Source organism: Triturus cristatus, chromosome 11 (assembly GCF_964204655.1).
Source record: "Triturus cristatus chromosome 11, aTriCri1.1, whole genome shotgun sequence".
Taxonomy (NCBI): Eukaryota; Metazoa; Chordata; class Amphibia; order Caudata; family Salamandridae; genus Triturus; species Triturus cristatus.
Genome location: NC_140594.1, coordinates 103,082,040 through 103,100,430, shown reverse-complemented (window position 1 = coordinate 103,100,430; position 18,391 = coordinate 103,082,040). Strand labels below are relative to the sequence as shown.

General features: G+C 45.6%; 1 protein-coding gene across 3 annotated transcripts in view; it reads right to left on the bottom strand.

The window, feature by feature from the left end:
• The window catches only part of LOC146783420 (solute carrier family 2, facilitated glucose transporter member 11-like), a 617,692-nt gene extending 606,786 nt beyond the window's left edge, over positions 1 to 10,906 (bottom strand). For 2 of the 3 annotated variants that reach the window (XM_085636132.1, XM_085636134.1), the window contains exon 1: positions 10,755 to 10,870. In XM_085636132.1, the coding sequence (XP_085492258.1) occupies positions 10,755 to 10,778 (24 nt within the window). In that variant the 5' untranslated portion in view covers positions 10,779 to 10,870. Of the gene's footprint in view, positions 1 to 10,754 lie in introns of all 3 variants that reach the window. The other variant, XM_085636133.1, reaches the window with a different exon arrangement.
• Between the last annotated feature and the right edge of the window lie 7,485 nt (positions 10,907 to 18,391).

Sequence of the window (18,391 nt, the reverse complement as noted above, 5' to 3'; positions counted from 1 at the left end):
CATCTCCCTCCTGCCCTCTCTCATCCGAGTCTGTGTCCCTTCCTCATTCCTTCTGCCCTCCGTGATCCAATGTACCAAACTTGCCAACATTCTGAACTTGGTAAGAGAGAGATTTTTTTTTTAAAAACACGGGGAATTGATTTTTCCCATTGACTTACATTGAAAAGGAGGAGATTTAAGTCAGGAGACAAATAAAATAATCAGGTCTGTTGGCATGTTTGGTTATACTGCGACTGTCTCTTCCTTCTGCCTTCAATGGTCTTTTATATTGCCACAACCTCTCTTGCCTGTACTGCATGGTTGATTCGTTGCCCCTGCCCCCCTTTCCTCTGCAATCCATGGTCCGCTGTTCTATCACTGACCCTCCCACCTGCACAGCATGGTCATCTTGTTGCCTCTGCGCCCTACTCCATGAGAGGGTCTTATTCACATACAAATTATTTTTAGTGCTTTAAACCACTAAAATGAGGAGATATTTTCTGAGTTCTCAAATAGCAACCAAGCACTTTTAAGTAATTTGCTATCTTTGTTTTTTTATCCAGTTGATCACCTAATTATATGTTGCCCTTAAGGGAGAGGATGTGGCGTTGTGGCCAGAGCTACAGATTTTGCAACTGGAGAACTAGGTTTGAGTTTCGACATCAGCTTGACATCCTGTGATTCTGGGCAAATCACTTAATCTCCCCATGCCTAAAACCAAAATGAATGTGTCCCTGTGTAATATAACTGATGATCATGTAAAGCACTCCTTTATCTTTGGGTCAAGTCTGCACTATATTAAACTGCAAAAAACAAAATAATTAAGTGTTTTGAATACTTCTGTCATTGGGCTACACTTGAGATACATTTGGGTGATATTTGTGCTATATTTAGGCTCTTTTTTCTCCGGTGGTCATCTTGGGAGACTTATTTGTTATGAAGCTCCCTAATTTCATCATTTACTGCAGTATCCTCAGGAAAAATGCTTTCGGTTTTCTACTTTAATTCCAACAAGATGGCATTCACACGTGCCACACCTATGGCATAAATTCTGAATCTCAGCACTCTAGTTGCTTGTTAGAACACTGTAGTAAAACTTCTGATCACCAGGGAGTTAACTGGCAGCCTGTTGCTGGTGTTGAAAGTGCATGTTTCAGTCTGCATGTGTGCATGTTTTGAAAGTGAATATTTCAGTGCATGTTTCAGTCTGCATGTCAGAATGTTTTAATGAAATAGAAGAGGAAGATATTTGAGAACTCACAAAATGTGTCCAAATTTGTTTTTAACCTTGCCCTAGGACCCAGTGAATAAAAGTGATCATTGGAGGATCCCAGAGGCATTTTTAAATCACACTTTTGAGCACCCCCTTCACCCAACAAACACCAATCTGCTCCGCTGTAATTTAGGCGTTGCAGCACAGCTGGGGTGCATTCGGCGGCCCAGCTGGGAACCCAATGATGAAGCATGCCACCAACAAGGTTGGTGGGTGAGGGTTCTTCTTAAAAGCCCAGTCGTTTTTTCTACATTCCAGTGTATGACATTGAGTCATCCCTGTTTGTGCTTCCTGAGAGGTTCCGTCTACATTGTTCTTTATCTACAAATTCTAGGGGAAAGGGACGTCCCCCCTTTTTCTCATTAGTTCCTAGCTCTCTCCTTCTTGATCCAATTTTTCTTTATACAGCACTAACTATAATTTCTGTGACAAACTGAACCCCATCATTTTGTTCCATTCTAAATTAAATGTTTTATGTTTTACCAGTTTGGTTCAATCAACATGGCTTCAGGTGTGCCATACTTTTGTCATAAGTAACACCGTTCACGCTCTATTTGTTCTCTAAAACACTCTGAGAGGCTGCAGTAGACAAAAGGGAATCAACTGTCAGACTTAATTTTCAAATGGCTGATACTGGGAATTTACAGAAAATATGCTCTCATTTTAGCTTCTTGAGCACTTTCCATAACCTCTATTGGGAAATCATGAGGAAACTGTTTTCTCTCTACCATGAATCTTGAAATCCCAGCAGAAGGCTTTTTCACAGGGTAAAATCACCTTAGAATACATCACATGCCACTCTTCACAACTTCCCATCTCCATGTCTACTGCAGAAGAAGGTTACTCTACAAAAACAACCCAGCTCACCAACTCACTTGCAATCACTGTCTCCACCACCTACAAATGCAGACCCATCAAAATGCCTTCTGAGCCTGCTGGATGAGGAATATGATACAGAAAAACTACACCATTGCTATCCTCATACAGCTAACACCAGCACTAAAGGCACACCTGCTACAAGTCAACAAAATACTGCTCACTCTTCTACAACACAATGTCGCACCATCAACAAAACACATTCTCTATACTGCCTACTAATAAATGCTTGATCACTCTCTAAAAACAAGCATCACAACTATGACATTCCCAATGACACACAACCTGACTTACTCTTCATAACTAAATCATGGTTGGGAGATGACATGGCTCCAGTGTCACATGACGCAGTTCCACTAAGCTCAAACTAGCACACAAAATTGTATAGGGAAAAGAGCAGGTGGCCTAGCTGTTGTATTCAAGCAAAAATTAAATATCACTAAAGCTGACAACATCTCCATGCAAGGTTGTGAGGCCCTCGTCACCAGATGCAACCCTACACCATCTTCCTCCTGTAACTTCCTACTCCTTTACAGACCTCCACCTAGCAATGCAACATTCCCAGACACACTTCTAGATACAATTTCAAAACTGATTAGACTACACCCCAACCTATGCATTCTTGGTGACCTAAGCATTTATTTGACAAACCCAATATGTCTCATCCGAAAACAACCATCACTGGCCTAGACACACTGAACCTTCATCAGATCGTCCACAAACCCACTCACATCACTGGACGCATCCTAGATCTCATTTTTGCAAATACAAAACTGGTTACCTTTCCAACGATTGCTCCAGTCAGATAATCAGACCACCATTTGCTTGTGACCTCACCGACCTTGTCAGCATGCATTACTCACCTGCTGCGCAGCTCCACCGAGTAGTGATCTGCCCTCCTGTGTCCATTCCTGAGATCCAGACCTTCCTCCACCCACAGGCTCCCGCCTGCACCTCATCCCTGGTAGTCCAGTGGTGAGTATTGTTTTTTTTTCTCTGTATCTCTCTCTATTTTGTAATTCTCTATTGTATTTCTCTTTCTGTACTATAACTCTTGTTTTATCTCTGCTTCTGTGTCTTTTCCTTCTGCACTGTTCTCTGTGCCACTCATACTTCCTACCCAAGCCACTGCCTGCCCCTGTGGCCCAGCCCCTTCCCAGCATGGGTTTGTGCCTCCCATCTGAGCAGCACCTACCACCCCCCCAGCACTACTTAATGGTGGCTGCCGTGTGACTGCGCCGCTAGCATGCCACTGGCATACCAAAGGCAAGCCTGTCTGTGCTCGACCGTGCCTGCACCGCACCCAGCACAAGGGAGCCTGATTCTCGCAGCCAACACAGGTAGGACACCAGTGCCCTCCATGCACTCAACTCCGAAAGTTCCACCGCCTGCCACCTCGCATCACCGAAGAACACCCAAGGACCATTCACCTGGCGCAACTGCGCCTTGGCCTCCCTCTGCACACCAGACCCACTGACCCACAACCCTCAAGAACCGGACCCGACCAACTCAGATGCATCCTACTCAACACCCTCTCCCTCAAAAGACATGTTATGGAGACCTGGGACCTGCTCGACTCCATCTCCACCGACATTGCCTTCCTCAAGAAAACCTGGTTGAACCCCGCCTCAGCCCCAGGCATCACAACTGCAATCCCAAAGAGTACAAAATCATCCACAAGGACCGCATCAACTGACCAGTAGGAGGCTTTACCATCGTACACAAAAACATCTGCCTAACAACCAGCTCCAATGACCACTCACCTGACATGGAACACCTCCACTTCCAGATCCAGAACAACCCAAGTGCCACCCTCTATAGCACCCCTGTCTACAGACCTCCCAGACCCTGCCTCCACTTCAGCAAAGCCATAGCCGACTGCATCACTCACCACGCTCTTGCCTCAATGGACTACATCCTCCTCGGCGACCTCAAACTTCACCTGAACAACCTCGATGAACATAACACCTCATCCTTACTGGAGAACTTTGTCACCATTGTACTCCAACAATTGGTCACATCTCCAACCCACTCAGCAAGATTCATGCATGACCCCATTTCTCCCAAGCAACAATAGCTCCGTCAGCCACACCTCCTAGCCACATTGACCAACCACCACTGCATCCACTTCTCCTTCACCAAACCGAGCATACACCACCATGCCCACCACTATCCTCGCAGAAGCTCGAACAAGGTCACCGAAGACCAGCTCACCACCTCCCTGATCAAAACCCCACCTGCGACATCCACGGATGCCAACACCTCGGCAAGCAAACTTCACTGTTGGATCTCCAACTGTGCTATCACACTGGCTCCCATCAGGAAACCCTCAGGCAAGCGGCACTCAAAGAAAGCCAGCTGGTTCTCCCCTGCCCGTCAAGAGTCCAGGCAAACCTTCAGACAGGCTTGAGAAAAGATGGAGGAGCAGCAAGATCGTGTCAGACCAAGCTGCCTTCAAAACCGCCATCACCGCACACCACCACCTCTAAAGAAAACCAAAGAAAGCAGCCAGACAGTAATCAGAAATGCATCAATGCCAATGCACACAACAGCAAAGAACTTCGTTGTAGTCAAAGAATTCACTAAACCCAGCACAGAGACCGCAGACAGTCCCCCCTTGCAAGACCTTTGTGACAACCTTGCCACCTTCTTCCAAGATCAAGGAGATCTATGACAGCATCACAACCCAAGACCCACCTCACCCGCAACTACCACACCCAATGGCCCTAGACTCCAGCAGACCTTGCCCAAATGGACCACCCTCACCTCTGACGATACACTCAGGATCATGAAGAGCATCCACTCCGGAGCCCCCTCAGATCCCGGCCATCACCATATCTTCAACAGAGCCTGCACCTCCATTGCACCTGAACTTCCAAGCACCATTGACTGCTCCATCGAGTCCACCACCTTTCCTGAAGACTAGAAACGTGCAGAGATCAACCCCCTGCTGAAGAAACCCTGTGCTGCAAGAACTGCAGACCCATCTCTCTGCTTCCATTCCCAACCAAAGTCATTGAGAAAGCCACCAATGCCCAACTCTCCAAGTTTATCTAAATGAACCACATTGGGCTTCAGAAGCAACCACAGCACCAAGACCACTCTCTTCACCGCTACAGATTATATCTGCACCCCCTTGACCAAGGCGAGACTGCTGCCTTCATGCTCTTCAACCTCTCAGCCACCTTCAGCACCATCTCTCACCACACCCTCTGCACAAGACTCCACAATGCCCGTATCTGCAACCGAGCCCTAGAATGGATCCACTCCTTTTCGTCTCAGTTAAACTTAAGACCAAAACTTACGTTTAACTGAGTCAAAAATATAACTTTGCGACTCGTAAATGCCCTTTGTGATTACCGAAAGTCGTAAAGTTAGACTTTCGTCTCAGTTTACCTTTGTGAATCAGGCACACTAACGTCACTTTAATCTTTTTTTTCAGTGAAGAAGTGTGTGTGGGGTGGGTGTGGGGGTGTGTGTGTATATAATTTCCATATTTATTACAAAGTAAATACAAATTAAAATGTGAGTGTGGGTAGAATCTTTTTGAATAATTGTTCTAAATGATTATCAATTTGATTTAAAATAATTATTTAATACACATTTAATTTTAAGAGTGAATATGCTGTAACATTTTATTTTACTAGTCCTATATATTCTATTTATATGTTTTATATGAAGATATATGTGCATACATTCTAAAAATGAATTTGTCAGATTTTTACTTTATTTAATGAAAAATGTATTTATTTGAAGTAATGACATTATTTAGAATGGAATTTCACTTTAACTTTAACTCTTATTTAATTTGCAATATAAGTTTGCATTACCCATTCCTGTAACCTTAAAACTTATTACTATTCCTAAACTTGACCAACTCTGAATTTTTAAAATGCCTTACTGCATCTATACTCTACCCATCCCTAAACCTTAAAAATCCTTTACTAGCTGTTAATTTTGCTCATACCAGAACCCGGACAAAAGTTCACACTGCTTTGCACTGAAACCTAAAACATCCTTTCAACTCTCTAAAAGCTAGCAATGCCTGAAGACTGATAATCCTTTACTACACTTAAACATTACCCATCCCTGAACACTAAGAATCCCTTACTAATTCCAAACACTACCCTTCCCGAAAACCTAAAAACTCCATACTTCCGAGTCTCGACCTGCACAACAGACACCTCCAGCACCGTCGAACACCTGCACTTCCAGATCCACACCGACCCCAACACCATCCTCAGAGGAACACTTGTTTACAGACCCCCCCCGGTCCCCGGCCACAGTTCATCGAAGCCATCTCCGACGTCGTCAGCACGCACGCTCTGGCATCCACAGACTACATCCTCCTCGGAGACCTGAATTTCCACCATTGAGAACGCCGACAACAGCAAATCCGTCGCTCTGCTCGATAACCTCACCAACCTCTGACTCAAACAGCTCATCACGACCCCCACCCACAACGCTGGACACACGCTCGACCCCATCCTCTCCGCCAGAAACCACGCCACCTTCAGCCACACCAGCGAACTCCACTGGACCGACCACCGATGCGTCCACTTCACCTTCAAGAAACCCGCCATGCACCACCAACCACAAAGGATCCCACCACAGCTGGGACAAGGTCACCGAAGACCAGCTCATCACCGCCATCCCCCGAGACCCACCAACAGACATCACCGATTCCGATACAGCCGCCAGCAACCTCAGGCAATGGATCGACGACTGCGCCAACACTCTTGTCCCAATCAGAAAACCCTCAAACAGACGCACAGACAGGAAGGCCAGCTGGTTCACCACCGACCTCCAGGAATCCAAGCGGACCTGCCGAAGACTCGTGAAAAAGTGGCGCCACAAACAGACACCGGACAACCGCGCAGCCCTAAAGAACACCAGCCGCAAGCACCACCAACTCATCTGAGCCACCAAAAGGACCTCCTTCAAGGAACGCACCGACAACAACGCACACAACAGCAAAGAGCTCTTCAACATTGTGAAGGAACTCTCCAACCCCAGCTCCAGCTCCAAAGACATCCCGCCGTCACAAGACCTATGCAACTCCCTGGCCACCTTCTTTCACCGCAAGATCGCAGACATCCACTACAGCTTCAACACCCAAACCCTCCCTACAGCCACCGACACTGCAGACACACCACCCCCCAGCCCCGCCAACCACCTGCTCTCCTGGACCCACATCAACTACGACGACACCATCAAAACCATGAACACCATTCACTCCGGCTCACCATCCGACCCCTGCCCTCACCACATGTTCAACAAAGCAAACCGCATCATCGCACCCCAACTCCGGAAGATCATCAACAGCTCCTTCGAGACCGCCACCTTCCCGGAAAGCTGGAAGCATGCCGAGATCAATGCAGTAGTCAAGAAACCCACAACGGACCCAAAGGACCTCAAGAATTTCCGGCCCATCGCCCTGCTCCCGTTCACGGCGAAAGTCATCGAAAGGATCGTCAACAGGCAACTGACCCATTTCCTCGAGGAGAACAACATCCTGGACCCGTCCCAATCCGGATTCCGCATTAATCACAGCACCGAAACCGCCCTCATCACGGCCACAGATGACATCAGGACCCTACTGGACAACGGTGAAACCGCGGCCCTCATCCTCCTGGACCTCCCGGCTGCCTTCGACACCGTCTGCCACCACATCCTACGCACACACCTACACGACAAAGCCCTGGATTGGACCACCTCCTTCCCTAAGGATCATCCCTCAGCCCCACCCTCTTCAACGTCTACATGGCACCGCTTGCCAACATCATCTCCTACGCCGACGCCACTCAACTGATCCTCTCACTAACCAAGAACCCCACCATCAGAACCAACCTCCACGAAGGAATGAAGGCCGCCGCCAGCTGGATGCAGACCAGCAGCCTGACACTTAACTCGAACAAGACAGAGGTCCTCATCCTCGGATCCACCCCCTCCGCCTGGGACAACTCTTGGTGGCCAACCGCCCTGGGAGCCGCACCCACACCCACCGACCACGCACGCAACCTGGGGTTCATCCTCGACTCATCGCTCTCAATGATCCAGCAAGTCAATGTCGTTCTCTCCTCCTGCTTCAACACCCTCTGCATGCTCTGCAAGATCTACAGATGGATCCCCACCGGAACCAGAAGGACGGTAACACAGGCCCTCGTCAGCAGCAGACTGGACTACGGCAAGGCCCTCTACGTAGGAACCACGGCCAAACCCCAAAGAAGACTTCAACGCATACAGAATGCCTCCGCACACCTCATCCTCGACATAACCCGCCACACCCACATCACTGCCCACCTGAAAGACCTGCACTGGCTCCCAGTCAACAAGAGGATCACCTTCAAGCTCCACGCCCACAAAGCACTCCACAAAGCCAGACCAGCATACCTCAAGAAACGTCTCTACTTCTACACGAACCAACAGCTTTGCTCCGCCGACGTCGCCATCGCCACCATCCCAAGCATCCACAGGACCTCTGCCGGCGGCAGATCCTTCTCCCACCTCGCCGCCAAGACATGGAACACCCTCCCCACTTAGCTGCAACAGACCCAGGACCTGCTGACCTTCAGGACAATTCTCAAAGACCTGGCTGTTCGACCAGTAGCTGCACCTCACTCCCCCCCTCCACCACCCCCAGTGCCTTGAGACCCTCACGGTGAGTAGTGCGCTCTACAAATGATTGATTGATTTAATGACTTCCTCCTAGCTCAACGCATCCCTGAACCTGCCTTACTACCTTCAACAAATCCAACCCTCTACCCACAAAAAAAGTACCTGTAAAAAAAAGTCATAGAACCACATACCCATGTTATTTAAATTTGAAATATTTAAATTGAACAGTAATAAAAATGAATAGTCCCATTTTTTATTTTAATCTACTTCAAATCAAAGTTACCTTACATTCAATTATAATATATTAGCACATCTTAATGTATAAAGTAAGTTAAATTAATTTCAAATTAAATTAATTCAGAACTCGATAATGGATTAGAAGACACCAATGCTCAACAATATATATACATATAAATACAAACCCGTATACACATTTATAAAGTTCAAATTATGAAAATGAACTTGCCTTTGAAGACATAGGGTTAAAAATGACATGCAGCGCAATGACTCCCGATGTACAGCTTCTGACGTTTCAAAGTAAAGTCAATTGTTAATTCGAAGACTTTTACATCGGAAGTCACGTCCAGCTTCCTAAGTAATGTTAACATACCCCTGAGGCACCTGAGGCACCTGAGGATACTTAATGGCTAACAATTTTTTTCTGCGCCCCATGACCTAAATGCTACCTAGCGCCCCCTCCTGCATGGAGGCGGACTCAGCTGTTCCCTTTCGTTGCAGAAGAACTGCACGCAGAAACAAGCACAAAGCTGGCCGCTGCCCAGGGCTTTAGGTGGGATGAAAAAAGTGTGTGGGGGGGGGGAAAGGGGGTACAAAAGGGGTCCAGCCTAAGAAGTGTAATTAGGAATTCTTTCCAAGAGACGTGGCCTGTATAATTAAGGGTGTGGCTTAACAGATGCTAACTAAAAGTCTGTGCTTCACATAGAGTTCCACCCGACCACCATTCTGGTTCCTCCTTGCGAGCTTTCAGTTCTTGCCTCCTGGCACAGCACATGGTGACATACATGAAGCTACTACAAGCCAAACCTATTGACTTTGCTAATACGTGTTGGTAGTATCAGATAAATGAGTAACAGCAATGATTTTGTTGTGAATAATTAATTTGAAAATGTTTCAATTCTGAAAATGTGTTACAGTTGATTAAACATTCATAAAGCCCGTGCAAGGGGCGCCATTCAGTCCTGTTTCCCCTTTGCACGGCTTTCTTCCTCAGTCTCGACTCTCACTCTGTTAGACAATTGCACCCTTTTTTCTGCATAACTTTCTGAAATGATCCCTCTACAAATCTCACAACTCATCTCTTTCCTATTCTGTGCCCTCTTTTCACTCTCTCCTGCATGTACTTCTTTGCATCGCCTTCACATCAGCACCCTGACACACAACTCACACAGTCACATGGAAGCACTGCATTTTCATTTACTTTCGCTCTGTGTATTTCGACAGATGTTCGACATGATTTTGCATAGATTCACAATTGGCACACATGCCATTTGCTCTGTGCCATCTGCAGAGAGGCCAAGGACTGTATGAGCATATATTCTGAGCACCTATATGAACCACTGATGAGCACTGTGAGAAACTCACTCTTCCTTCATCCTCAATTACAATGCTCCTAATCGTGGCCCTTCAGTAACATACACCCAAAACCTGAACTTACTCAAGCGCAAAGAGGCCAGTTCATGGTGTACACTATACAAGAGCAACATGCAACATGAGAACACTACACTAGCACAGCATCTTAGAGAAAGCACACACTGAACTTAAAGCAAGAATAAGTACAACGTGATATTGTAAACGGTGGTGCTATGTCGCTGACATGGATTAACGTCATTATCACAGTCGTAGTTCGAAATTCGATCACTGTTTGGCCAGTGGAGTTCAGGACATGAATAAAGGACCAAACCGGCCCCAGTTCCAATGTCACTTTTTATGGTTGCCAAGTATGAGACGCAGACGGTCCCGCCCCACTGGAAGGCCTGTGGCTACTCACCAGCTCTGAGAGTACGCTGGCCATCGCCGCTGTGAGCCCCTGGTCCTGCGAGCTCCTGGGGTAGAGGCGAGCTTCTCCTGCCCCGGGCACCAGCCTCGCGTGTGTGCGCGGCACGGGCAAAGAGAGTCTGCAGGGTTCAGTGAACCCTCCCCACTGCCCGGGGTGGAGGGGGCAGGAGCACTTTCAGGAGGAAGTGGGTGGGATCTTGAGACACAATGTGCCCGAACTTTATTTAATGTGGCATTTTATTTATTAAGGCAACAGCCAAGTACAGTTAATTCTGAGAAGACCAGGGAACTAAACATACAACAAGCCTCCTTTCCAGGTTGCCTGCTGCTTGAAAGAAATGTACATCTGCATTATTGTTTAACCTGCAGATGTAAAGGCAGCTTGGTTGTCCATATTGGCTTTAATTGACGGAGTCACTTAAAGCTTTGTGACTGCTAAGATTTATTCGTTTTGAGAAGACACATACAAATGTTTGCACTCGGTACAGTCTGGTGGCATATTACTAAAATCTATATTTTGAAATCACTTTTTATCTAAAATCTAAATCATTTTGTGGCAGCCCATCTTCTAGTGTGTCCAATGCAAGTTTAAAATAACGACTTTACTTACATAGTCACAGTGCTTTAGTCACGGGCTGGGTCCTCCTAACATTACAAACACACTTCACTATTCCCGACCCGCCTACCAGGATTCACCTCTGAGGCTCTCTGGACACGCACAGACATCTGCAGAGATCACACTAACCAAAAGAGGATTCACAACATTAAATAGTACATTTTTCCACTGATTAGTTTAACTTCCATTTATTCTTCCTATGAGGTGTGCGGTGTTTTTGTATACAGTTACACGAAGGTGAAAGGCCAACATAATAGTTACAGAGTATTTTGTTCTCTTTAGCCAGGCCTAGAAACTGCCGCCGGCTCACTGACGCCGCCCCATGGCACTCGGGTTCACACTTTTATGCACTTCGACCGCTTACCTTTAGGCTGGTGTAGCCAAGACTTGCCACCTACTGGCGGAGAGCATTGGATGCGCTCCTACTGGGTCTTCCAGCGAAGCTCTCCCGCCACCCGGAACGGCACGCGCTTAGTGTGCAAGGGTCGGTGCCGCCCCCTGGAGTCGTGCCAAGGCTGAAGCAGGCTCTTCCTTCCGAAAGGAGGGAGCGTGGGGCGGCTCTCAGGGCGCGCGCTCGCCGAGAGCCTCAGGGATGGACGAACCCTGAGCGGGGGCGGGAGACGCGCCCCCCTCAGAGGGCAAGACAAGGGGGTCGACGGGTCGAGATAAGGCCTCACGGGCACAAGAGACCACCAACAAGGCCTCACGGGCACGGGAGACACTGCCTCAGAGGGGCAACAGTGAGGTACAAGACCTCAGGGGGTCTGAGTGATATGGCCCAAGCGACAGCGACACTCATGGCGCGAGAAGGCAGGAGCGGCTTAGAGGGCTGGATAAAGCGCCCCAGGGGGTAGGTGGGACTGGATGTTACAGAGCTTGCTAAGTATGCCTCGGAAGTGCTTTAAATAAGCCACCACGGTGTGCACTCTACTGAGTATCTGTACTTCTTTATTTTGAAAGGGCGAGTACCTACCTGTACTCCTCAGCAGAGGTGCAGTAGTGGCGGCTCCTCGCTATGGCGGAGGAGCGTCGCCCCACTGTTTTGAGCAGTGTAAGGGAAATATAAAATGATAATAACTCAAAGGTATTATCATTTTATATTTCCTTCCTTTGCAGGCGGGCGGGCAGGGGAGGAGTAGTTTGCCCCCATTCCAAAGTGCCCAATGACTGTTTGGCCGGCCTTCTCGGGCCGCCCGAAACAGTCATGTGCACTTTCCCCTTTCTCCATGCAGGCTGCATTACAGCCTGCATGGAGAACAAGCCCAGGCTCAATGAAAAGTAAAATCCTAGGCAATATAATAGACAATGTTTATCATTCCAAATATTAAAAGATGAAATCAGTGTAACAACCAAGCTAAAAAAATGCAAAATGTTAATAACAATTTTTCAAAATTTAGATCATGTCAAATCATTTTATAAATTGAAAACAGGTTTATTAACACAATTCCTGATTCTTAATACCATGCTAAGATAGAAAATATGTAATAAAAATATAATACTGTGGCAAATGAATGGTAAATCTTCAACGCGCGTTTCGGCATGAAACACGCCTTCGTCAGGAATAGCCACACAAGACCTGAAATTGATAAAAAGATTACACTGAATCGTCATGCATATATTATTAATATTGCATTCAATTTCAGCTACATAGGTGTGTTACACTGAACAACAATATACATACTGACAAAGATTCACTGTAAAGATAATAAAATGCCTTCATTGTCATTATTTTATGTAAAACAATGAGAGAAAAACAAGAGATTACAGATTACCAAGAAAGTGAATTAAAGCCAAGTACAAAAGAGATCCGAAATTCCCATAGGTATTGCTGTAACACCCGAAGTGTTAAAAAACTGCCTATTTGATGCTTACTTTCTACTTTTTGAGATCAATAAAATGGAGTAATGCAAAAAGGATGTATTTATGTATTTATTACATATTTTTTAGCTTAGCATGATTTTGTGTATAGTATAGGTATTAAGAATCAGGAATTGTGTTAATAAACCTATGTTTTCAATTTATAAAATGATTTGACATGATCTAAATTTTGAAAAATTGTTATAAAAATTTAGCATTTTTTTAGCTTGGTTGTTACACTGATTTCGTCTTTTAATATTTGGAATTATAAACATTGTCTATTATATTGCCTAGGATTTTTACTTTTCATTGTGCATTGCCCTGTCCTAGGAATTATATTTGTGATTCTACATGGGGGTCCTTGTTACTCACATGAGAACAAACCCAGGCTGCCATTCCCTGGTTGAGCGTCCCACCAGGATTGGTGGGACGCTCAACAAGGGGATTGGTCAGGTGAGCCTGACTTCCTGTCCCATGATGAGAGCAGGAGCAAGGAGGAGAGACGTGGTGGCAGAACCGCCGGCAAGGTAAGTGTAAATATTTTTATATTTTTCTTTTGTTTTCCACTGCGCTACCTCGCAATTTAATAGCTACATGATGAACATTGAACAGATAATCCTCTTAGTGTTTTCTTCCTTTCTTCAGTGGATGTTTTTGATGCTCATGAATACATCTCGTCATTTGCCCAATACTCGTGCCCATACCTCAATAATCTTATGATATATTTATTTAGGCATTTATTGAAGGCTTTTAGATTTTGAGCACTAGAACCCCCCCCCACACCTGCCCCATCCCGCCACCCGCAAATCATGCCGGCCGCAACTGCATTGGAGAGTACTGGCACTATTCAGAAGCAATTAGATACTTTGGTATAGAGTACCTATGTATCTATTTTTCCATTTCAAGCACTTCTCAAAGTCACAATACATAAAGGGCCCAATGCACAAAGGTAAACTGAGACGAAAGTCTAACTTTACGACTTTCAGTATTCACAAAGGACATTTACAAGTAGTAAAGTTTGACTTTTGTCTCAGTTTAACTTAAGTTTTGGTCTCAGTTAGACTTAAGACTAAAACTTAAGTTAAATTGAGACAAAGGCCTATCTTTACTCCTCGTAAATGCCCTATGTGAATACCAAAAGTTGTAAAGTTAGACTTTAGTCTGTGTTTACCTTTGTGAGTCGGGCCCTAATATGGCTGCAGAGGACATGCCTCTAGACTAAGGGGACCAGGGATCCCGGACAGTCCCAGTTTTCAGAGTACTGCCCAAGGTCCTGATGCTTTTCTTAAAATTAAATAAATATCCCCTTTTTTGGGGACAAATGTCAATTCATCCTGCAAAAGAGAATTGAAAGATATCGGCACTTTCAAAGTTTGAAAAAACGTATGCAATTTATTGTTTTGTTTCAGGGAGCGCAGGAGGAGGTCAGGTGCATGTGCCCAGTGGAGGAGTTAAACAGAGTAGTAAGAGAGCTGAGGCGATCAAGGAGTTGGTCCTTTCATAGCTAATGTTTACCTCTGACATCCTCCTCTGATTGTGCCACCCACATGAGTAGCCCTGAGAAGGTATCTCAGACTTGCCACTTCAGGGTCTGCACGCAGTTTGTAACTGCCATGTTCACTTTGCAAGTGCACCCACTTTCCAGGCCCTAATCTTCCCTTTTCCTACATATAAGTCACCCCTAAGGTAGGCCCAAGGTACCCTTGTGGGCAGGGTGCTGTGTATATTAAAGGTAGGACATGTACTGGTGTGTGTGGCATGTTCTGGTGGCGATTACAGTGCATTTAGTTTTTCACCATGGAAAGGCTATCTGTGCCAGAGGATAGAATCAGAGTTTTACTTATAACATCTTATAAGCATAATTTCCTATTTGGACAATATAGGGAAATTGAGTTTAGTATGCCTGGACTCAGAATGCAAAAATGCATCTTTTAGTAAAGATGATTTTTATGTTCTGTGTTTGAAAATACCACTTTTAGAAAGTAGGTATTTTATTGCTTAGCCATCCTGTGTGCCTCTGCTGGGTTTGTGGATTGTCTGTCTGGGTTTGGAGTAACAGGGGCTAAGGATGTGAATTCTGTTTAGACAGCCACTGGGGGAGTCAAGGTATGTCCTGCCTTTCCTGGATGAGTCAGGGCTGGGATGACTAGACCTAGGCTGCATTTCGAGTAGTGGGAGTAATGGGCCTGATCTGCCTTGCACAATGCTGTCTCCATCTCCTGCCAGGAAGCTGGGCCAGAGAGGATAGAACTGGTTTGGACTAAGCACAGACACTTTCTGCCTGAAAGAACAAAGGAATGCTGAGTATAAATATTGGAGCCTAGACCCCAGAACTTTAGAATTTGCTTGAATCAAAATCTAGGCCTGGCCATGGCTACAATATATAAGACAAATAAAATATTCGAATAAAATAATAATAAAGCATTTGCTATGCGATCTTCTGCTTGTTCTTCCTTTAGCTGTCTCGTTTAAATGGAATCTTCTTCACCAAAAAGTACTCAGGGCAGATATACAAGCCCCTTGCGCCTCTTTTACGCCGCCGTTGCGTCACTTTTGTGACGCAGGGGCAGCACGAAACCAGCGCCATGCTGCGGGGTATTTACAACGTGACGCATCTGGGAGATGCATCACGTTGTAAAGCCCTGCGCCAGAAGTAGGTGTTCCTGTGCAGGAGGGGCGTTCCGTCGCAGTAACACCTCCTAAAAGTGGCTGAGTGAAATCTACAAGATTTCAGTCAGTCACTTTTGAGCCCATGCTGCATCTAAACCCTGCGCCTACTTGAAGCAGGTGTAAGGATTGACGCAGCATTGTAACGATAGGGCACCCCAGAGCCTTGCTGGAGCTGCGTCGCGCTTGCGACGCAACTCCAGCTATGCGCCGCCTTTACGGCACAGATGCGTCTCGCATCTGTCCATTTTTGCCCCATGGTGCGCCGCATTGTAAATGCAGCGCATCCATGGTGGTGGAGCCGTGATGCACAAAGCTGACGCATCCCTGCTGATATGCAGGTATGCGCCAGTTATTGTAAATCTGCCCCCTAGTGTATAGACAGCATGATTTTCTCAAGCCCTAAGGACTATTTATTGACAATGTCAGATATATTTTTAGATAAGTTGAACTTGGCTTTCATTCTATAGTTCAGGTTTTAAATTCAGCTGAATTAACTCAATATCTTAAATACTTGGTGACCCTCAGAATTCCTGCCAGGACACAAACCATTAAACTCCTCCTAGTTAACCAGTTTCTTTTCACATGTTGAAATGAAATAGATGATACAGCTATGGCCACAACACTGCTGCCAGGTAGAGTTTCTGGGCAGTGCTTAATTTGTGGCACGGTTGCAGGTGGGTGTCACCGTCGCTCACTTTTGGGGACCAGCAGTAATGACAGTGGTCTTCTAAGAAAAGCTTTTGGCACTTGCAGTGATCTTTCCACAAGTCAAACACTGTAGCTGATAGAAGCAAAATAAACAGTGCAGGAATCAAATGATTTCACATCATGTTGGTGCCCCTGAAAAGCCATTGAGATGAAAAAGACTCTCTCTAAGGGTGTCGTTTTCACCAGTGTAGAACCTGCACAGTAGAGATGTGCAAACCTTTTATTACATGAGTGTCATTAAAGTTTCAAATTATTACCCTATCTACAGTTTTCTTTCAGGGTCAAACTTTTATTTAGTAATCCTCAAAAGCATTACAGATTGGGGCTCTCGTTTATGTTTTTTTTGTCGTAGGGCAGCGCAGCAGAGAAAGAAAAAGGCAGGAATGTGCCATACCTATTAGATATGGCGCATTCCTGTCCTTTTCCCCACGTGTCGGCGCACAATGGGCTGCCTTGTGCCAACACAGACACCTTTGCACCATGGTAAACCTTCCTGCACAAAAACAACCATAAGAGACTATTTTCCTAAAATAAAGATATTTCTAGTCGATCTGCCTCCCTTATGTCTCCCCTGGAGAGGCGCAAGTTTTTAGCGCTACCGCAGACTTACGATTTTTCGTTAATCTGAAGCAGTGTCATCAAGCCATGGATGTTGCTGGGAATGCCCCCCAGCAACACCCACGTAACGCCCCTTTGACATAGTTTCCTGCGTGAAAGGAGAACATATTTATAAGGCCATGAAATGCCACATAACGTGGCCTTACGTGGCTTTATAAATATGCCAGTGGCACATTGCGCCACCAGAATGTCAAAAAAGTGACCTTCCGGTGACGCAATAGTGCCGGTAGGTATGAGGCCTTGGATACTTACAATGCAGAAGGTCAAATATATGGTTGTAAATTATGTGCAGAAAATTGGTATGGATTATTCTATACCTGCATTTCACAAGTTATCATTGTACCCATCATATCAGATAGAACTTGGAACTCTTTACAGCAATGTCTGCCAATTAAAAGGCAGTACCAGGCCATATGTATAAAAGCTGCCTTTGGAAATTTGCAGCTCACACACAGGGAACCAGCTCGTAATTCGACCACAAGCATTTTTTAAGGTGTTTGGTATATATGATGGGAAACCTTAAAATGGATAAGTCGCAAATGGTCATTGCGGGAGCGGGGCATCGACTGACACTAATAGTACACACATTCTTTCTCTGAAATTGAGCTCCTCAATTGCTCCTCCAATTGTGCCCTAGACATACACCGTCACTGGGGACACTGCCACCTGCATTGTTGAGTAGAGTCTGGAAACCAAGGGCCTGATTCACAAAGGTAAATTAAAAATTTTGTGTACGTTTACATTTGTTTGCTATTGCCGAAGGGATTTACGAGTAGCAGCTTCACAAATGCGAAGTATCTGCACATAAAAAGATAGGTCTTTTTATTTCATGGTTTTAGTCCTAATCTCTGTGTAGGAAAGTAGGAACTGCTTTCATGGTCACCTCCACTTTTTGCTGTTGTCATTACGATTTACTGACTAGTCTGACTGGGATCCTGCTAATCAGGACCCCAATCTCTGTGCTTTTTCCCTAAATTGGACATGGTGAGTACTTAGGTACACTCCAGATTGGCTAACTGGTGTACTCTAATAAGTCCCTAGTATATGGAACTAAGGTACCCACGGCATAGGTACACCAGGGTTCTCTCATGGGCTAAAATATGTATTATGCCACCCATGAGAGACCACTCAAATTGTAGCCTGTGTAAGCTGGTTCTAGC